The following is a 23,728-nucleotide window of genomic DNA, read 5'->3' on the forward strand; positions in this document are numbered from 1 at the left end:
TATTTTTTCCCCAACACTCAAACAATACCTGACACTACTCATATACATCCACATTATTCCTGATATCGCTCCTTTCATTGTTGAGCACTTGGCTTCTATCTGTTTTACATTTGGTATTTATCAGCTTGCTTTAATCAGTCACTCAAAGTCTTCACATGCCTCCCATTTTTCCTCCTCATTGGAATCAATTTTGAAAAAAAATGTATTTTTGTGAGACTGTCAGTCTACTTAAATGTCTTCTCTTTACAGTCTCTGAATGAAAAATGGATCTTTTGTCTGAACATGATCAAATCCACCTTATCAAATCCTATCGGGCAGCATTTCACAAAATATGTTCTAAGTACTAGCCCCCTTCCTACCCAGTTCTCCCAAAAAGTGAGAGTTGGGTCTGTCTCCAAATAAGTTCCTTTTTGGAAACTGAAAACATGCATAACCATTCTAAAGGTTCTAATTGCAATTGCACTAAAGGAAGTGGTTTTACTTGTTTAACTCAGAATTTCTCACACTCTTTTGACCATGTAGTCATTTTTTCACGTATATTAATTTGTACCCTGCAGAACACCATTTGGCAATGTTTTTTTTTTTTCTCTCTAAATGTCCCTGCCAACTCCTCTAACAATCCCCAACTCCCCGAGACATTGCCTTCTTCCCTAATCAGTTCTTCCAAGTTGGTTGGATTTTGGTCTTGAGTAACAGTTTCTCGAAATATTTCTCCAAATTTTGGAAAATATGTATAAATGCCAGAGCTACACATGTGTTATAACAACCCAATTAGATTTTAAGATCTTAAAACTATGAGCTATTTAGTATTCTCCTAAAATATTTGGTGCAATGTTCAGTATACAAGTCACTCATTAAGTATTGACTGGTAAAAACAAGCACAATTCATCTACAGAGAGTTATTTATCACCTTGTTCCTCTTTCACTTTTGCAGGTTAAATAATCCCAATGCTTTTAACCTTTTCTCAGAAGTCCAACTTTCTAACCTTTTAATTCTTTTTTCCCCCCTCCTTTGTTCTCTCTAGACTGTCCATAGCTCTCATTAATACTCCTACATATCAGATACTGAGTAATAGCTTTAGGTCTTTATTTATGTTACTTTGTTAAGGGGGATGGGAGAGCATTTCTGAGCACGTAAATCTGTTCATAAAATATGAACTGAAGTTAAATCTAGCTTCCTTAGTAGGGCCAAACACAACCAGTTTACAGAATTTTCTTCCTCCTTCCTACCTCCTACAGCCTGAATTCCTAGCATAAAATATGTTCCTGCATATTCAAATCATTCCAACCACAATTTTTGGAAGAACACATTATCCCCAATCCTTCTATGTGGTAAAAAGGACTGACAGAAGCACAGGAGTAAGTTTCATTCCTGTGTTGCCTCTGTACGGAGCTTTAGCTAATCAAACTAAAGCTCAAGACTTCAACAGCTATAAACCAGTACAGCTAATGCAGACACAGCAAGACAGGATGGAAAAAGCTTATGCTCTAGGATCAGAATACCTGGTTTCAATCCCTGCTCTACAATTGACTGTTGATATAAACTCTGAAAAGAGTCCTACTCTGTGAACCTGTTTTCTCAGCTATACAATGGGGGTAAATTTTATCCCTGTCAGAGGCATGATCAGGATTAAGGAACTCCTAAAATCAAACCCTTTCCTCCCACATTTCCCAGGTGACTCTGATATGTAATCATCTTTGGAAATCTATACCATAATGAGAATACTTTAAAAACAGGCCATGTGACTAATTCTTTCCTTGCACTGTCAGCACGTATCATAGATGCCCAATAATGTTCATTCACTCATGCCATGTGAGAACACAGCAATACAATGTCTGTCTATAAACTAGGACACAGGCCCCCACCAGATCCCAAATCTACTGATGCCTTGATCTTGGACTTCCCAGCCTCCAGAACCATGAGAAATAAGTGTTTGTTGTTTAAGCCACCCAGTCTATGGTATTTCTGTTATAGCAGCCCAAATGAACTAAGATACGCATTCTTATCTTCTAGGTCAAAATTCCCTCTTGCATCTTCTTACACCTCCTCCAATCTCACTAGCTATTATTTTCTCTTTTTCCTGGATTCTTCCTTATATCCTATGCTTCTAAACTTTGGTGTGCTCCAGTGCTTGGCCTTTGGACTGTTTTTGTCACCTGACTACATTAACTCCCTATATAATCTCATCCAGTCTGATGGCTTAAATATCAACTCAAATTTATATCTCTAGCCCAAGCCTTCCCTTTGAATTTCACACAGACATATCCAATGATCTGGATTTGTATTAATAAACTGAACTCTGAAGTTGTTAAAGAAGGGACACCAGTTAAGGGGAGGGAAGCTATTGCGGTAATCCATGTGACAGATACCGGTGACCTGAATCAGGGTGATGGAAGTTGGATGTGTTAAGAAATGGTTGAATTCACTTCAACACAAGTGTTTGTTAAAAAAAATTAAAAATAAAATAATTTTTTTAAATGAAAGGGTTGAATTCAAACAGTTATTTAAACATAAATATGGGATGATTTGCTGATGGATTTAGATAGGGTGTAAGAGAATGCATAAAGTATGATACTAATGTTTAGGCTTGAGTAACTGAAGGATAGCTATTTATGACATGGAAAAGTCTATAGGAGTAGTAGTTTTGGGAAGGTAAAAGGAGATCCAAGAGAGGTGGTGTTCCAGAAAGCAAAATATTGTTCAAGAAGGAAGGGGGAATCAATTGTGTCAAATGCTGCTAATTGGCCAAGTAAAACAAGGACTGCAAGTTACCAACTTTATTGAGTAACATGGAGGTTACTGGTGAGATTGACCAGAGCTAACGCAGCAAAGTGATGGCAAAAGTGCCTAAATGAAATGGGTTCAAGAGATCCTAGGGGAAAGGAACAGAACCCAATGAATACAGAAAGTATTTTATGAATATATAAAAATGCTTCATTACCCTCTGCATATCACAAGAGTTTGGATTAATTAAAAAACATAAGGATCTACTTAGCCTAACCCTGTATGTGTGTTTGTGTGCGTGTATATGTATGTATGTATGTGTTGTGCGTGTGTGTGTGTGTATGCATCTGAGCATCACCAGCTTTTAAAATTTGGAATATAAATATAAAATCTCAAATGACACAAATGATAAGCATTTAGTGCTCAGGCAGAAAAACCACATTTCTTACCAAAGGCACACTAGCAGGAGTGTGCATTTCACTGATTATGTTCCAAGAGTGTTTTCAATGAAAACCAGAAAAGTTTCCATACTACAATCATTATTATCTTTCTTTTTCAGGAATTATGACCACAAATTTATGAGCATTTTCTATAAGAGATTTTCCATAAACAACTAAATTTAAATGGAATATCTTTCCATTTTTCTAAGGCCTAACAATATTAAACACACACACAGAAAAATTGGTAAGAAATCTAAGGTTATCATAAAAAATTATGCTAGCTTCTACTAACAAATTAAGCCATTCCACGTTTACAATAGGAATCGTGGTTTTAAAGACTTCTATATAATACCTGCTTCTTATAATCATCCCAATTCAGTTCCCTGCCCATCAGTTCAACAATCCTGGGTAGGGCTTCCTCTGCTGCCTGGACATTTAGAAAGGCCAGGCGAGTACGACGTGAAATCATATCCACAGCAGTACAGGCATACTCCTTAATCCCATATTTCACCTGAGTTTGAATTAAAGAAAAATTATTAGTTGAGACTCTTCTTTAGAAAATGGGAAATAAAGTTTCACTTAAAAAAAAATGTGCGCTTCAGAAAGGTAATATTTTTCTTTATACTCTCTGGTCCTCCAGCAGGCATGAGACAAACAGTGGCATCACACAAGTTTTCCATCTGCCTGCCAAAGGAGGTTTGGAAAATGGCAAAAATTGGACAAGAGTTAATGCCTTTTTCCTGAATAGAACCTGACATAAACATGTAAACTGCATCACTTCTCATTAACCATCCACAGTCATCACTTACCTCTCTATGCTTATACATAATGTGGATTTTAATTTACATAGCTGACTAGGAAAAGGACGAGTGTCAAAAAGTTATGATCTCACCTCTTTAGTCTGTGTAGTTTTTTGTCTTAGAGTAACCAGAATATAGGAACCCTGAATTCAATCAACAAGTAAATGTTCACTGGACATCGATATTTTAAGGCACAGTGAATTACAAATAAATACAAAGCCTGGTCTCTGATCGCACAAAACTGGAAAGCTTGATGGGAAACAAGACCTAAATCTTTGAGAAACTGTCACAACAAGATATATAGGTAGGACATGAGTGGTACAAACTTAAAGAGCTGCAAATGCACAAAAGGGACAACTGTGAATTAACATGTTTAGAGACAGTTTGATGGAGAAAAAAGAAATCTATATTTTATGTTGTTATTATTACCACTATCAATATCACTTCAGAATTAAGATTAAAATTTTATAAATAAGAGGATCTGTATTGGAAAGACACAGTAGTCATGGTTTTAGCTGACATATGTGCATTAAAACTTAGCTACATATAATTTCTAAAGAAGATGACAAATGAACAGATAAATGGTATCCCATGGCAGACATGAAATTCCTATGTGACCATTCACATACCTCTGCTTCAATATATGGAAATTCTGACACAAGACGTACTCCAACAATAGGCCACCTTTTGCCAGTCACACTTGCCATTTTGGCCACCTCAAAGGCCTTATCACCATAGGTGGCGGCAAGATGCTGTGCCACCTAGAGAAACAAAGCTGTGTTAGGCAGGCACTTTGAATATCAATAGCTTCTAGGCACAAAGCAAAAAGCACACATGCTTATCTTGTCAGTTTCCTTACAGCCTGTAACTAATAGCTCTCAGAGAGTATTAGATTTTGATTTTGTGGGAGGAAACCACTTGGGCTTCAAATGCTTAGGCCAGCACTAACTCTCTTACACATGTATCACTGTATCAATGACTGATGAAGCTTCAGCTTCATTTTGCTCCTGATATCACTTCTGAAGAACAGCCTTCTTCATGCCTGAGACAGAATTTGGGATGCCCTATACACTAGAAACAAACCAAATAAACTCCACTTTTTAACAAAATACATTTCATAAAGTGTACATGGTTTGTTGGGCAAGTAAAGCAAAGTAAGATCATCTTTTTTTCCTTCCACAGTAGACTCGCAGAAATGTATTCAGCAAAAGGAAATCACAGTCAGGGAGACCTGATTGCTGCCAGTTCTGTTACTGGCAACAGTGAGAGATTAGGTAAAGAGTAAGATGATGTGGCAATGCACACTCACCTCACTTTCAAGTCCATAATCCTGGACAAGCCTAATGTAGAGTGTGGGGCTCCAATCTTTACCCCCTTGAAGGAAAAGCCCAACTGTTCTACTTGGTCCTGCTTTTAAATTATGAGTTTTGATAGCAGCATTTATGGTATCTTCTGCCATAGACCGATAAGTTGTCCACTTTCCACCTACAAAGAAATTGATAGACAATTCATCAGGTTGCCACCCCTTATTTTTCTTATAATTAACCATTTATCAACTTACCAATAACAGAATTTTCCTGTTGTTTGTAACAAACATGGGATTGTGTAAAACTTTACTCAGAATAAAAAAAATGCTTGTTCAATCAAGTTAAAAGAGATTCTGGCAGGACAATTTAAGTCAAACTTATATCTAAAGCACATCCAAATTAAAAGACAGAAAGCCAGGTGTAGTGGCTCATGCCTGTAATCCCAACACTTTAGGAGGCTGAGGTGGGAGGATCACCTTAGTCTAGGAGTTCAAGACCCTCCTGGGCAACATGGTGAGACCCTGTCCCTATAACAAAAAAAAAAGAAAGAAAAGAAAATAACAAGGTAGTATCTCATACCTGCTATAGTAATAAGCCCACTCTCACTGATATCGACAACATGATTTCGGGAGATAGACTGAGTATCTGCAGATTTGGGGTCTGTAACAAGAGGACGGATTCCACTCCATGCTGCCAGGACGTCCCCTCTTCTCACTGGTAGGAATCAATGCCAAGCGTTATGAACATTGCTCAAAAATATTTTGATAAAAATATTAAACAGTTAATAAAAAGAGTTCGGTGACAGGAATACACGTGTGCACTTTAAAAAGGAGAGAAAGCCTAAAGATGAGAACTAAGTTTGTGGACAGGTGCAAGAAAAACTCATAAAGAATTATTCTGTTACAAAGATAATTTCCGTGAAAAAGGAAGAACTTTGGAAATCACTGACATTGATACCACAGGGGAAGCAAAAGAGGCAAATGTTAGCAGCCTTCCAGCTGAAGCAACCTGGAGCAGTTAGAAAAACAAGAAAGAAAAAAAGCGGAAACAATCAAAACCAATCCTAACAATGCATGAATTGTTAAATTTCCTTCTAGAATACATCTTCCTATCTCTTCTCAGGGAAGACAAAGATCCTTAATAAATTAAACAAACCTGTAACAGGATATTATATTTTCTCCCCTCACCAATACCACCCTCTTCCTGAGTGTTTACAGCAGGCCTACCACTGTGCGAAGCACTTGACATAGACATCTCATTTAATCTCACAAAGCCCTATAGCATTGGTTATTATTATTCTCACCATACAGATCAGAAAGCAGATGAATGCAAACATTTAACAAACCAAGTTGGGCAACAAACCTGGCCAAGGCAAAAATATCTTATATGTGGTAAAACAGCATCAGAACCTTCTTCTTTCTGAGTTTAAGGTCCACATTCTTACCTCTTAAATTGTACTGTCTCTCAACTTCTGACAACTTCCATACTCTGCCTTTTTTCTTTTCTCATTCCATTATTTTTAGCACTGACACAGAAACAGGTATACTGGCTTCTCCCAGTAGGTACATTATACTTGAGTTATATTGTATGGAAGTTCTTTCAATACTCAAGATGCCATGAAAATATCTTTACTATCTCTGTCAAAATACAATGCCCAGCTATACCCAGGCTGATTAATTTTATCATTAGAATTAGACAGCTGTTGAACAGCACTCATTACTAATCTAAAAATGACTGAAGAGAGAAGGTAAGCTATGGTTCTCGTCTATCAGGTACAAGGGCAAGACCCAAGGGCAGAATTTTCGGAATCTGCCCTTCTTCATGTAGATCAGCTTCAGGAATGGCTTAGCTATGGGAGCTGACTATGGGCACCAGACTGAAAGTTGCCTGATGATATAGACTACTGGGAAAATAATGCCTACCTGGTCCTGCTGCATTTATTGTGGTAAATCAGCTAATCCATCGCTGGATAACAGAAACATGAGTATAATTTTGCTTCAACTGTGACTTGGGGTCATGTGTGCCCTCCTTCTTTATCATACTCCCAGCAATTACCCATATTGATAAAAAATTGACTGTATATAGTCTTGAAAACTTCAAGATAATGGGAAAACTGGATCTCCACATGTGAAAGAATGAAGGTGGACCCTTATCTTATATCATATACAAAAATTTACTCATAATGCCTCAAAGACCTGAACATAAGAGCTAAAACTATAAAACTCAGAAGAAAACATATAAGAAGAGCTTTATGACACTAGATTTGTCAATAATTTCTTGGATGTGACATCAAAAGCACAGGCAACAAAAGAAAAAAATAGATAAAACAAATTTCATCAATATTAAAAAGACACTAAAAACAGAATGAAGAGGTACCTCATAGAATAGAGAAAATATCTGTAAATCATATACTGATAAGAATATATCATATATGCAGAACATATGAGAAATCCCTAAAATGCAACAACAAAAAGCAAACAACTTGAATTAAAAAATGAAAGACTTCAATAAATATTTCTCCAAAAAAGATATACAAATGCCCAATAAGCACATTAAAAGATAGTAAACATCACTAATGATTCGGGAAATGCAAATGAAAACCACAATGAGATACCACTTCACACCCATTAAAATGGATATTACCAAACAAAAACAAAACGAAACAGAAAATAACAAATACTGGTGAAGATGTGGAGAAATTGAACTCCCTGTACACTGCTGGCTAGAAGGTAAAATGGTGCAGCTACTATCAAAAATGTATGGCGATCCCTCAAAAATTAAACATTTAGAATTACCATAAGATCTAGCAATTGCACTTCTGAGTATATACTCCAAAGAAATGGAGCAGAGAAAAGTTTTACAACCTTGTTCATAGCATTATTAACAATAGCCAAAAGGTGGAAGCAAACCAAGTGTCCATCAACAGATGAATAAACAAAATGTAACATACACTTACAACGAACTATTATCTAGCCTTAAAAAGGAAGAAAATTCTGAGACATGCAACATGGATGAACCTTGAAGACATTGTGCTAAATGAATAATCCAGTCACAAGAGGACAAATATTGTACAATTGCACTTATATGAGGTACTTGGCCTACTCAAACTCATAGGAGCAGAAAGTAGAATGGTAGTTGCCAAGGGGTTGGGAGAGGGGGAATAAGAGTTAGTATTGAATGGTTACAGAATTTCAGTTGAGGAAGACAAAAATGTTCTGGAGATGGAAGGTGGTGATGGTTGCATGACAATGTGAATGTACGCAATGCCACAGAACTGTATGCTTAAAAATGGTTAAAATGGTAAATTTTATGTTCTGCATATTTAACCATAATCTAAAAATCAAGATAAAAGGATAAACTGATATAATTCAAGTCTCAAATTATGAAAGGGTTAAGGAAATATTTTACATAGAATACGGAAGTATCAGGACCTTTATTAGCCCATACCATGTCCATGGTTTAGTTCAAATCCATAAATCCCATTCAGGGATCACAGTTTTGTGAGCAGAGGGCAGGGCTGGATTTCAGTTCCCACTCAACCCTTGGTCATGTGCCTTTGTACAGTAAACATCCTGTATATTTATATACAACACCACCTGAAAAGTAGTTAGGTATATATCTAGCAGACTTTTTGTGTAAAAAGTCACAAAAACTCCTTGAAATGATTGGAATAGTTCTTACTGAAGCAAAACAAAATAAAACAAAACCATGCCTTACCAAGTATAAGCAAAACAAGCTATGTTGGATGACAGATAATTTCTCCATCTTGATCTAAAATGAGTAATAGGTTTCTGCTAAAAATAAATTCAACTCAAGTTAATCTGGCATATTTTACTATAGATTCTTAAAGGCTACACTCTTGACATGACATAACTATAATCTGAAAGAATAGATACCCATCACCTCTACAGGATGTTCAATCAAACCCATAATCCAAACACTGTAACTGAAACACTAACATAATTAACTGGCGAGGAAAGCCTAAGCCTTCTCAGTCTTACTAATTGGAGACAATACAGGATCTCAATGCTGGGATTCCATCTCTAGCTGTGCCCCCTCTGATGTGTGCATTCTCTTAAATAGATTTAATCTGGATGGCTTCTGTGGAATGGGGATTAATTCCTGCTTTACACAATTTTACCAGTCATATAAAACCTCAAAACAAGTTGTAAAAAGTGTTTTAATCGTTACCAAAAACCTAACGAGGAAATTACCAGTATTTTCCATTAGAGTTCGCATCACCCTCTGAGATAAAAATAAAACTTAGCAAACCCACTTACAACGTCATTGTGGTCACCCCACAGTCCCTCTAGTGTCTGTGAAATTCCTTAGGTAGCCACACTGATCAGGAATTTGGTTCCAACTCTTGAAGCTCTCTGACTAATTTTAAAGTTATTTGATGGAAAATTAGGCTTTGCAGAGTAAATTTGAGGCATATGCAAATAATCTGTGGCAAATGCCTTACCTTTTCTGTTATAACAGGCAGAAAAGCACATCTATGAAATTGTATTGTCTGAAACAGAAACATTCAAGTTTTTCATTCATCCATTCATAATGTTTTCATACTGTGTAAAACATTATCTATATTGATACCATTTTTAATACTCACTGCTGGAGTTGATACTCAAAAATAAAAAAGAGTTAAGAAAACATTCCGAGTCACAAAGAGTTCATAATGTGTTAAGAACTTTAATTTACTTTGCTTGACATCTTAGGGTTCAGCTTTTTAGCCTGAGAATTATATCAGTTGAATGTTGGGAATAAATTTATTAAAAATAATACATTTAAAGATGATCAAATTTCCTTATTTAAAATATGAATTAGTCTTTATGGCCTACAGGATTTATACAGTATTAGACCAGAAGGTGGTTGGATCAGCTTACCTGCAACAGTTCCCCTCCCAACCTTGAGATGTAATGGTTTTTATGGATGATTCAAAACTCTATTTGCCACTGAAGTATTAAGAGCTTATACCTCCTCACCACTCATTCAGTAATGACTGCTCAGGACCTTGGGTATAATCCATGTCTAAGGGGCACAGCACAGCTAAACATGTGAGACATTAATTCCAACTTCTTGAATAAAAGACAGCAACTGACGAAGCTAAAGGTTCCTCTCCATATCACCTGTTTACCCACAGTGGAAATCTTGTACACTGGTAAACCCTAACGAAAGTTTTTTCAAGAAAGATTTAAGGTAGTAGATGCTAGTCTGAATAAAGTATCATTAGAATATCTATAAATTCTGCATGGTGCTGCTGCAGCCATGAAGCAACCACAGGGGAAACAACCTTAGGATGAAACCACCTTGGAGGATGGTACAGTGAAGATAAATAAGGGTAATGTATCTTAGACCCTGACAAATCATTATTCACCTCTTAAGGCTTGTATCTGGAGTTCTTGTTTTACAAGATAATGAATTTCTTTATTTTACTTAACAAACAAATCCAAATTCAACGATTCTATTAAATTGAGTATGTCTTTCTCTAAGTGTATATTTAAACACCTCTAGATTCTCAAGATCAGCACTGTCCCATGGACTTTACTGCAGAGATGGAGACATTCTGTACATAGCTCCACGATCCAATTCACTAGCCATTAGCAGCATGTGGTTATTAAGCGCTTGAAATGTGGTTCACCTGACTGAGCAACTGAATTTCAAATTTCAGTTAATTGTAACTAATTTAAATTTAAATGACTACAAGTGGCTAATGGCTATCATATAGCACAGAGCAGCTCTACAGTAAAAAGCCTCCAAGCAGTAGATCTCAGACTTGTCTGGTAGATTAAGCTAGTTATTTCTGCTGGCCACCTTGCCTACATCTCCAATGGAGCATCCTTTCACTGAAATTGGACTGTACTTCCTTTGCTCATGAGAATAAAATAAAATCTGCTGTAATAGCTCCTAAACACTTTATCATTCATGTCAATATGTACCATTTCAACCTTTCCTCCTCTCTTGCTAATTTCATAAATTCAAACAAATGAAACACATTTTCATTCAATTAAGTACTGCCACCCTCAAGTTCTCACCCAGAAACCAGTTCTGCCATACAGGTTACAGTCAAGATTAATAAGTGACCATCACCCACTTTAACTCTCCATGGTATAGCATGTGAAGAAAATAACATAACTCATGGCCTCTATGCTTTAGAGCTCAAATTTTTTCTAGTTCTCATACTGCCAGGATAGCTTAACAAAATTTCATTATTGCTTCATCTCTTTCTCACCATGTTGAAAGTCTCCAGCAGTGTCAATTATAATATTTTTCAATGCCCCAAATACTGTATCTAGTAAAGGGTCATATATAGTTCTCAGTAAATATTAAGTGGAATATTAAAGCATTCTCTAAACTTTTTATATCAAACTATAAGAGCTGGTATTACCAAAACCAACAAGAATGCTTGGGGCTCTGAGATAATATGCTAGGCTTCATGTAGGTTTCTAGTGACTATATATATTGAACAACTGGATATTTCCTTCCAAATCACATGAATGCTTTAAATAAAACAAGATGAAATAAAAAAAACTACTATTAAATAAAGTTGAGAAAAATCCGTCATTAAAGACCACTTACTAGACTGGCTCACCTAGAGGGCACCCAGTTAATTTTTTAAGTGACAACTATAAAAGTACTTGGCAATATTAAAGTAAAATACTCTTACCATCATGTTAAAGAATCATTTGTATTACATTCCCAAAAAATAACTCATTCAGGTTTTAGTATATGTAATATGTAAAGGGTAAAATATAAATAGAAAAGTTGAACAGACAATTTTCACAGCTAGTTGAAAAAATTAAGTATGATGTGATTATTTCAAACTATAATTCATATTTTTACTCTTATACTTGGTAAGATAAGTGTTTGTTTTAAAAATTAGTAGAAAATAAAGCTCACAGGAAGTGACAATTAAGAGCTAAATGTGCAGTTTAGCTTCACATTAGTTATTTAGGCATACGTTTTGGGGTTTTTTTTTTCATGTTTGCCACTTTCAAAAAATAAGCAATAAAAGGCATGTGAAAATATCTAAATGAACACAAGGGAAACAGTGTCAGAAATCAATACTTCTCTACCAGCATGTTTAACCTGCTGAAATGAAGTGTTAATCACATAAATAAGATACCATATTACATTTATAAACTAATGAAACTAGAAAAAGCAAAGCGTGTGACACTATAATTAAACAGCTGGAAGACATCCAAGCCTGTGTAAGTTGATAACCCTGGTACAATCTCTGGCAATGAAAAGGCAGGTCTGCAGTGAGTTGATATGACCAGCTCAGTTGTTAATTGAATAACAGGCAATCTATAAACACTACTAACTGCCTATGTGAAAACCTATGTACAAGTAGAGAAGCTGCCTAAAGAAGGACTCCAGGAAAAACTACATGGAGAAAGCACTCAGCAAATCTTCTGTCTCTCTCAATCCTGTTAAGTCATAGCTTAGTTGTGTCACTGCATCCTTCTGATTAACCTCTACACAGCAGACTTAATGATACATTTTTCAAAAGATCATTTTTCTTCCTAACTCAATACGAAACGCAGAACTATCAATTACCCATTTCAGAAAAGAACAAACAAGTAATCTAGAAAATTCAGCCTGTGAATGGAAAGCTTTCTAAATTGTAAAAGAAGACATGGTCTTATTCCCAACAGGCAAAATGCTTTTCAGAATTGTTCCGACGCATTTTGCAGAAGTGTGGCAGCTGCTGTGAATAGCATGGAGTGTTAAGATTTGACACTTTTTTTTTCTTGAGGATATAGCCATTTGGGGAGGCTCAGAAACTGTTGTTGGAATTTTACTTACCCATTTAATAAATCCTTTTAGAATGATTATTTCAACCCTAGTGAATGTAAAACATTTCAAAACTATTGCTCTAGGATCTAAATCATACTTTATTTTTTAAATCTGTAAAGACTGGCCCAAGGGATTAGTTATGAGACAGGAAACCTCCTCTAGTTTAACATTCTAATTCAAATAAAGTCAGTGCAGAGCAAAGGTCATTGTCATGCTAAAGGTATCTAGCAGCTTCCATGAAATGAATTGATAAGCTTACCACTCCCTAGTGCACATAGTATCCCATCAGGAAACCCAGAACCAACAATCAGAGTACTGCACAATATTTAAAAGCACAAGTATTAGAGCCAGACTTACTTACACTCAAATTATGGCTCCAATACTAACTAGCTATAGGCAAAAAGCTTAGGCTGGGCGCGGTGGCTCACGCCTGTAATCCCAGCACTTTGGGAGGCCAAGGCGGGTGGATCACGAGGTCAGGAGTTCGAGACCAGCCTGACCAACATGGTGAAACACAGTCTGTACTAAAAATACAAAAATTAGCCGGGTGTGGTAGCACGCACCTGTAATCCCAGCTACTCAGGAGGCTGAGGCAGGAGAATTGCTTGAACCCAGGAGGCGGAAGTTGCAGTGAGCCGAGATCACACCACTGCACACCAGCCTGAGCTACAGAGTGAGAGTCCGTCTCAAAAAAAGCTTAATGTCACTGGGCCTCAGTTTCTTCAACTAGAAAGTGGGACTTATTAAATAAATCTCGTAAGGTTGTTAAGGAGGAATCAAAGATCTAACAGGTAACATGCTTGCTTAGCAGTGTCTCACATAAGAAGTGCTCAATAATAGGAAAAGTTTTTTAAAATGAGGCATATAACTATAAATATTAAAATATGTTTAACAGTAGCATGTAATTGAATAACTGAATGGTGGCTGAAGCTGAGGTTCTCTTTCACATTTCATCCACCTAGAAGAGAATAGCAGCTTTCACCAAATTTCCTTGAGAAAAAATATGGATTTGACTGGCCTCACTTTAAGATACAGACATACTTCAGCTAATTGATACTCTTTATTAAGACTAGGCATAATTCCTCAAATATGAATACTTCAGTCAATTAGAAATAAGAATGAAAAGAAGCCATAAAGAATCACTGTTAATTATTTTTTGAAGAGTAAGTTTATAAGTAGAAAAGTTGTGACAGGTGCTGCACACAGGGAAATCAATAAAGTCTAGGAAATGGCTGTCATTTCTGCTTTTTACCCTGGAGGACTCTTAATCTCAAGATGTCCCCAGATCACCAGGAGAAAGACCTGATTTGCAATGTTTAGATATTAATTTCAAACACTCTTATCAAACATCAGAATTAACGATAACTGTTTGTTAGTTTTCACCTATTCGCTGACTACAAAATGGTATGTTAATTGAAAAGACTTTTATGGACCAACCAGGTATGCCAAGTCTTCCATGTATTTATAGGTAGAACATAAGTGATCCAGTCTCCGTTAAAGCCCCACGCTCACTTCACGGGTAGCGATCCCCACCCACAATATGGGCACGGCAGCCTTCTGGAACCCACACCTGCTTCCAGCACATCCAGCTTCTTAGCAGGATAAGGAGTTACATTTCTCATCCTTGCTGCATTTGAACTTTAAGATTTTGGAAACTGTCAACATTGAGTTCTCTGCTCTTGAATTAATTTTATATCTTGCTCCAACAATCTAAACTTCCTGATCTTCAGGCCCAGATATAAACCCACTTTCAACAAATATTATATACAGATAAATTACAAATGAAGCAAGATTCATTAACAGTAATGAATATGTTAAAATATAATCCAATGTTGAAGCCCCTCCTAGAACACAAAATGAAAAAAAAGTACCAAGCTAAAATTGTAATGCAGTTTCAGTATTTAAACATGGATGTTAAACAAGTCAAACTATTTTTCAAATACCATGTATGAGTGTGTATGTGTGTGAGTATAAACCTTAACCACACATGGATTTCAATGATATGTATTTAGTATACTTTATACAATTATTGTAGATATCCAAAGAGACTCTATTAAGAATGAAACTACATCCATTACTTTAGATTAAAAGCAATTAATACTATACAATATGGATTCGTCAGTTAAACTAGGCGTCACCTGAACCATTTTTGAAGCAGTTTGTTTTGTTTACAAATGCAGGATCACATAACCAAAAAAAATCCTTCAGGGAAAAAGGATACACAGATGCTAGTGAGTTGCATTCAGACTAACATAGTGCTTTTCCATGTCCTTCACTGACATCAACATTATAAGATTTCTGATATAAATATATGAAGATTATTTTTAATATAGATTTTGAAATGGCTACCATATCAAAAACCATGAATCCATAACTAACTTATTTTAATTCAAAACAATCATGAGTAGCATACGAATAAGATGATCAAGATTTGCAGCTAAATACAAATAAAGAATCCTTACCCTCAAGGAGCTTCAAGTGAGAATACATCTTGGACTATTACCTATAATATAATGTTGAGATATACAAACGATATGACCAACATCCCACAGGAATACAAAGAATAGGTGGTTTCTCCAGTATAAAAATTTTGCCAAGATGAAGAGTTGGGGAAAAGGGTGTCCCAGAGCAAAGCTTCAACCTAAATTAGACATGAAGGTTCAATCTAATAAGACATGAAACCTAATAAGACAACATTAACCCTAATAAGACATGATTAGACCACAGAATACAGGGATGGGGAGTAGTTGAATATAAACATGCAAAGACAAGTTGTAAAAAGCCTTATGTTTCGGCCAGGCACGGTGGCTCACTCCTGTAATCCCAGCACTTTGGGAGGCCGAGGCCGGTGGATCATGAGGTCAGGAGTTTGAGACCAACCTGGCCAACATAGTGAAAAAAAAAAAAAACAAAAAAAAGTTAGCTGGGCATGGTGGCGGGCACCTGTAATCCCAGCTACTTGGGAGGCTGAGGCAGGAGAATCGCTTGAACCTGGGAGGCAGAGATTGCAGTGAGCTGAGATCATACCATTGCACTCCAGCCTGGGTGACAGAGTGAGACTCCATCTCAAACAAAACAAAACAAAACAAAAAGCTTTATGTTTCATGCAAGAGAATTTAGCATTTTTCCTAAAGTCAATGAGAAGATATCTAAAGCGTATATTTGTGCAGAGAAGTGATGATCAGAATTGTGTTTTAGAAAGAAAGTTCTGGTAGAGGGATTAGACTGGAGAGGGATAGAGACCTGACCTAAGGAGGCCATTGTGGGGCCAATGCAACTGTTCAAGTGAGAAATGGCACAGATGTGAACCAGAGCAATGAAGTGGCTGAGGGACCTGCCTGGTATTCAGAGTGAGCACAGATTGGCATTAGACTGGATACGGAAAGAGAACGGATACCAAAAGTAAGCATACCATTTCTAGTTTGAGTGACTAGATGCATGGTGAGACTCAACTGAGAGAAGAAATATAGAAGCACAATGTTGGGGAACTTCTGAGACTGGCCTAAATGAAAAAAAAAAAAAAAAAAAAAAACAACTACACAAATCACCAAGCAAAATGCTCTGACAGTCAAGTTGAAATGCCCCAGTAAGAATAGGAAGGAAGTAAACTTTGACTTTTTCCATTAAAATAAGTAACTTATCCTTCTTTGCTAAATCCACTGATCAACATTATACTTTGCATGTAGTAACAGACCATTAAGCATCTTACAAATACAGTTCCAGCCTCTCGTTTATTTGCTTAATTATTTCCTATTGATATCCTGCATCTGTAAATTAGACCTTCCTAAGCTGCAGAAATTAAACTGTGAAGTACACATTTCATCCTTTTCTGGAAGCACATGAGTGTTCAGAGCTAGAGGGGCTACTCTGATCTTGCCATTAGAAATTATCAGAAAAGGACTGCATAAGTTTCATGTGGGTACAGAAAGTAGAGGAGAAAAGGCAATTTCTCCCCATTATGTTAAAATTTGGCCCTCATAAATGTTCTAAGAGGCATAGGAGGACAAGTGCAAAGATGAGTCAGACTGGAGACATAGCAGCTATCCAGTGAGAGCTGGAATGGCTTGGAAGATATGGACACAGAGAGACAAACTTAAAGGAATGCTTAGTTACCTTCAACATCACAACTCAGGTAATTACGCACTTCATTCAAAATGAAGTTGATATCTTCTTCTGAAGGAATTGGATGGTGTGTAACATCAGTTGGAGTATCAGTAGTGCCAGCGATTGTCATCTTTTGCCAGGGTAAGAAGAAAATAACTCGTCCATCACTGGTCGCTGGGTCAAGAAGTCCCATGCTCTCTGGGCTGAGGTACAAAGAAGGATTATTTATTTCTGAAAATTCCAGAAGTTTAACATTAATCTGCATTCAAAAAACTATTTATTCATTAATTCTCAAATAAGCAAACAAAAAAGATATGAACTATTACTTGCACTTCCCCTACCCTAATCTAGAAACTCCTAAAAGAAAAAAATAACTTAGGTAACAAAACAATGAAACAAATGTGATGATAATAATATTCCATAGCAGAGCTACCCTTTCCTTCCCCACTTCAACAATGCAAGGCTAATTAAGAAAGTGGGCTTCGCCGGGCTTGGTGGCTCACACTTGTAATCCCAGCACTTTGGGAGGCCGAGGCAGGCGGATCACGAGGTCAGGAGATCGAGACCACAGTGAAACCCCGTCTCTACTAAAAATACAAAAAAAAAATTAGCCGGGCGTGGTGGCGGACGCCTGTAGTCCCAGCTACTCGGAGAGGCTGAGGCAGGAGAATGGCATGAACCCGGGAGGCGGAGCTTGCAGTGAGCCGAGATTGCGCCACTGCACTCCAGCCTGGGCGACAGAGCGAGACTCCGTCTCAAAAAAAAAAAAAAAAAAAAGAAAGTGGGCTTCAACTTCCAACTGTTTGAGTTTCATTTCATACTCCTTGGACCATTCACATCAGATAATGTCAGCAGGATAAATGTCTATAATTTCCTTTATAATGGTAAATTAAGGATATGTCTTCAACCTTTTTTCAAGAATAGCCAAAGTATTTTCCTGAGACATTTGACATTTCATTGCTCAGTAGAAATTCTCAGGAGTACATAAGAAAGTGAAGGGTCTACCTTTCTAGAAACTAAAATGTAATCACAAAGTTCTTTACTACTTTATGCCTAGATGAACTTGTGCCACTTCACCAAATATGAGATTTCCTACTTTATTTCGAGGTTACAAAAATCTCAAGAAGTGCCTCTAGAAGAAAAGAGCTCCATTTTTTACTATTCCCTAAATAACAATGTCCTAGGATAAGGTCAAACAGGAGAGGAACACTTTAGCAATGAAAATCTTTTACATAAAAGACACTAGTAGTGTACTAAGCTAAATCAAGGTACAACGCTGCCTCTACTGAAAGACTATATAAAATCTCCCAAAACTATAGTCAAAAATATTTACTGACATTTACTATTCTAAAATCAAATAATAAAACATATTTGAAAGAAGAGGCAACTGTAAACAAACATTAACAAAACCCATCATTTTGTTTTTAAATCACTAAAAGCTGATGTTTTATTTCATTCCTTAGCCATTCAAAGAAATTTGGAGATGTTGTTAAAAGAGTGAGAGGAATCTTAAAGTGTCCTACTCAAGTAGAACACTACAAATCTTCAGATAGCTGCTTCAATTTGACTGGATTCTTGTATCAAGCCAGTGTTACTGGTATTTTCTATAAATATGTTTTTAGCCTCTATTAACATTATTTTTTAAATAGGAAACATAATTCTATTTGGTTTGAACAAATTTCAAGACACTCCTCTTACACATAAATTTAAAAAGACGTACAGTCAGATTTTTATCTTTATCATCATTCCCTTAACATTTTTTTTAAAATGATTTATCCCAATGTGTAAAAATGAGAGGCTAACAACTGCGTAAAAAATAATAATAATATTTTATATTAAAAAAGAAACATATAGGCAGCTTAACTTATGCATCTCCTTTATTTAAACCACAACGAGTATGAGTCTTTCTCTTCAAAAAACCCTCGGCCGCATGAAACACTTGCCATGTCTACTCAGCCTTAGCAGAAAGAAGTCACTGTTCACAGCCTATCTGAGACACACCGGAGAGAGTGGGTAGAAGTTCTTCTACTTAACTAATCCAAAAAGCACCCTGGAAGTCTGCAATCATTTAAACCTCAGCTCAGAGTCCCACCTTCACTCAGGGTTACTTGGAGAAAATAATTTTACTTTTACTCTAATATATTGAAAACTACAAATATCAAGTATTTTTGCTCTCTAAATATGATCATTTTTTCTTTGTATTTATCATAAAACTATCTAAAAATCCCAGAACAAACTAGTCACATGTTTGTAAGTATATTTTTTGATCCTGGATTGATATGCCCTTAGATTACATCAGTCACTTTGAGATTAGAAATGAGATTAGAAGATTCAGAGTTCATTCTATTTGATAAACAGAACTATATTGAAACAAAAAAAAAATTCCATATTCTAACAATTGATAAACAAATTATATGCTAACATGTTTTATATGACTATATCAAGGACCAGACATCATATGATGTGTCTAAAATAATAAACCTGATAAATTTAGTCATAAAATTATAATATTCATCAACCTAAAAAGGAAATACCATTAGAAATGCACAACTACTGAATCTTTTAAAAACTTTCAATGCAATAAATTAGTTTAAAAGGTGAACATGATGGTTACCAACACACACGTAACTGGAACCTGTAGAGAATCAACTGCTTAAGTGAAGACATATGTGACAAACATAAATTTAACAAGCACAGAGGGAAGACAAAGCTATTAACGAATGGTATAAAAATTTAAGAATCCACTTGGAAATATCTTTCATCAGTTCTAAATTACCTAATTCATACTTTCCCTTAGGGAAAAGTCTGTTTTCTCATGAAGGATTAATTTTGTAAGTTCACACTAAAGTTTGAGAATGGATATCAACTATAGCGATAGTATACACAATGCAACAAGGCACAGGTCTTTTTTCAATATATATGATTCATTTGACATCAGGAGGAAAAGCTTGCTACTAATTTATGTGCGTGTCTAGGATTAAATGTAATGAATATTTTTCTCATGCAGACCATCACTTTCCTGAAGTGCCCTTAGTTAAACTGAAATCAATTTATTGTTAACTACTTAGCAATCAGTGTTAGAGCTAACAGTATGCACACACATTATAGGAAAAAAATTGACCTCTTGTCAGTAGTAAAAAGCATCAGTAGGCTAAACAGAGATGATTATTTTCATGTATTTCAGTCATTTGGTGTATTACCGTTGCTTTTGGAAGACCATCTAGCCATAACTCTCATGGAAATTCCAGATTTGTTCTTAATATACAGAGCAGCTTTAAAAATAATTTCTGTGTTGTGTTTTCCGAAATTAAAACAATTTTTCCTTCTTCCCCTCTTCCCCCAAAAAGCTGCTATCATGGTGTAAGATAATTCCACAACTGGAACATTAGTTAAGGTTACAACAAAATTAACAAATGCTATAAAGATACTTCTGAAAACAGCCCAAGAAGATACACTGCACATATGGTTCCTTACTCTTCCTTTACCAGCCTACACACAATAAATCAATGCTTACTGAACTCACTGCATTTCCAAATGGATCAGGTTCTAACTGAAACATGCTTGGTCTTAAATTATCATTAGCCAGTGTGGGGCAGCCCCAGAAGCTTTGGTTCATCCCTGAAGACCCAGTCAAAACTGTTGAGTGACAGCTGCTAAGTATGATTGACTGATGATACCACAGAGACATTTCAGTTTGGGATCTCCTAATATCACCCAAGAGAATGACTTGATAGGAAGAGGAAAACCAACCCTTTGGGATGCCAGAAGTACAGCTGCCTCAAGGTCAGTCCTGAATGAGGGAATGAACCCTTAATCTAGGTCACAATTCAAAGAGAAGGGGCTCATCTGCAAGACAGCCTGAATGGGAACTAGGCTGCAGACCATTCCTTCAAAGCTTCCAACAGGATGTGTAGTGGTTATAGCTCACAGTGCTAAAAATGGGGATATTAATTTCTCCCAACATAGAATGAGGTCACTTACTGCATCTTAGCCTGAGACAGACCTAGCTGTAACTAACACCTTCATGCCTCAGGAGACCTAAAGCTAATGCTGAATTTTTAGGATTCAGAATTTTTAAAATATTACTTCTGGGTAATATATACCTTTATTTTTAAAAGACACCAAATCTACTCTGTTACTAAGTGTATAAAGCATAATATAGAACAACATATGCAACATGACCACTTTCACACAACATTTTTAACAGAATACACATTTGTGCTTGTAAAAACATGATTTTATGGAAGGAATGGGAAGAAGAGGTTATTAATTACCAGAGAAGAACTAGGGGAGGGAACAAAAGGTAGGGGGAATAAGAGTCAGGCTTTCAATTTTCATTTTCATATTTTTATTTTTTTCTATGATGACTGAAATTTCTAGTTATGTACTTACATTATTTATTTATTTTTGTCTACAGGGGTTACCTGGGCAGTAAGTTGAAGAATCATGTTTTATTTTCATATTTTCAATTCTCTACATTAAAAAATCTCATAAATGTTACATTAAAGTTTTAATATAAATAAAGCAACAGTCTCAATGTAAGCAAGTTAACATAAAAAATGTAGTAGGATTCATTCAAAAAATATTTACTGGGCACTATTACGTGCCAGACACTGTACCAATAGCTGGGGATACAGCACTCTATAAAACAGAGAAAAAATAATCCAAGAATCATTGTCAAACATTATACCAGTTAGGTATTATCAATATATAAGGGGCCGGGCACAGTGGCTCACGCCTGTAATCCCGGCACTTTGGGAGGCGAGGCGGGCGGATAACTTGAGGCCAGGAGTTTGAGACCAGCCTGGCCAACATGGTGAAACCCTGTCTCTACTAAAAATATGAAAAGTAGCTGGGTGTGGTGGCGGGCCAGCTACTCGGGAGGCTGAAGCAGGAGAATCACTTAAACTCGGGAGGCGAAGGTTGCAGTGGGCCAAGATGGCGCCACTGCACTCCAGCCTAGGTGACACAGCAAAACTTCATCTCAAACAACAACAACAACAACAACAAAAAGATAGAAGGAAACAGAAGCTGAAAGAAGTAGCTTGCCCAGGCCACACAGCCCAAGGAAAAGTGATGAACAAACCCCAGAAGTCCTATAGCAAGGTATCACTTTAATTCTGCGTACAATCTCCTCGTCTCTACACTCTGAAAGAGCAGAATGTTTGCCCATTTTAATGACCGGAAAACTAATGTTCACAAAATAAAATGGCTTGTCCCAAATTATTTAATTATTTAATGACAGAATTAACATAAGGCCCATGGGGAATAATATGTGTCTTCTGACATCATGGGATGATAGTGAAGAAAACATAAGGCACACAACACATGAGAATATGTTGAATCTAGTAAAAGCTAAACAAATATAAGACGTATGATGATTACATCTACACTCCATTCTTAGAGATACTTAAAAACAAACAAACAAAAACTCATAAACTAGCTGGCCTTAGATATTTTTAATCGAACACAAAAGCATATACAATTGCATCTGGAACTAATGTTGAAAACTTCTCTATATACAAGAAACATATGGGACATTTACGTATATTTATTTTTCTCCTTTTCATTTGAACTAAGCTTCTGGTTAACAGTTTTAAAAACTCAATTAGGTACCACTGCATACATTTCTATTATCTTATGCAGTGGTGCCTTAAGAGGCACCTTGATGTCTCCAGTCCAAAGTAAAAATCCTAAAGACTATTATTTCTCTCACATACGCATTCTGAAAACACAAAGGAAATCTTGGAAGTTGGTGGATAAGAAATTCTCTTTAATGATTTTCTCAGAAGTGTATCTGGTACCAATTAGGTGCATCTTGGACTCTTCAGGAAGATTTAGTTACCAGACAACCAACAACTAAAAAGGCAGCATGATCTATAGCATAGCAGGATAGCATTCTAGGAGAATAGAAGTATTAAACAAAATATCATAGGTTCAACACACCTACTTAATCAAATATTAAAAGCTGTATATTCCCTTTATGGAAAATTATTAAAACATGGAAAGAAAGAACTCTCACCCATAATCACATTACCTAGAAATAATCACCATTCACATTTAACATATTTCCTTCCAGTCTTTTTCTATATACATTGTTAGAACCTACAGCATATAAAATACCAAGTCCTATACTCTAAATTAACATTGTATCATTAGTGTTTTCCTAGGGCATTAAAATTGTTTATAATTATAATTCTTAATGATTATAGAATATGCCCTTGTGTGGTTATGCCATAATTTATTTATTACCCTAAGGTGAGGAACTGAAGTAGCTTCTAATATTTCTCAACTACAAACAATGCCATAATGAATACTGTTGCACCTAAGTCATTATTTCATATAGAATTACTATTTTGCCTACTAGGTTCACCACATATGGAAATAAAAACAGTACACATGCTCTATACCCTTAGCATGGCTATATGAATTTTTTCTATAAATACCTTAAAATGTACGTTATGGGTAATTATTTTTTAGCCAGAACCACACAAATGTTTCTTTTGTAATTTATTAAAAATTTCAAACATATATAAAAAGAGTTTAATGACGCTC

At 36.1% G+C, this 23,728-nt stretch overlaps 1 protein-coding gene across 6 annotated transcripts in view; it reads right to left on the reverse strand.

Moving 5' to 3' along the window:
• GPD2 (glycerol-3-phosphate dehydrogenase 2) overlaps nucleotides 1–23,728 on the reverse strand; it is a 165,790-nt gene that overhangs the window by 11,238 nt on the left and 130,824 nt on the right. For all 6 annotated transcript variants that reach the window (XM_058441852.1, XM_032755671.2, XM_032755668.2 and 3 more), the window contains 5 exons: nucleotides 17,183–17,376; nucleotides 5,852–5,986; nucleotides 5,275–5,450; nucleotides 4,595–4,726; nucleotides 3,518–3,676 (listed from right to left, as the gene is read on the reverse strand). In XM_058441852.1, coding sequence (XP_058297835.1) covers nucleotides 3,518–3,676; nucleotides 4,595–4,726; nucleotides 5,275–5,450; nucleotides 5,852–5,986; nucleotides 17,183–17,376 — 796 coding nt within the window. The remainder of the gene's footprint in view (nucleotides 1–3,517; nucleotides 3,677–4,594; nucleotides 4,727–5,274; nucleotides 5,451–5,851; nucleotides 5,987–17,182; nucleotides 17,377–23,728) is intronic.

Source organism: Hylobates moloch, unplaced genomic scaffold (assembly GCF_009828535.3).
Source record: "Hylobates moloch isolate HMO894 unplaced genomic scaffold, HMol_V3 SCAFFOLD_1, whole genome shotgun sequence".
Taxonomy (NCBI): Eukaryota; Metazoa; Chordata; class Mammalia; order Primates; family Hylobatidae; genus Hylobates; species Hylobates moloch.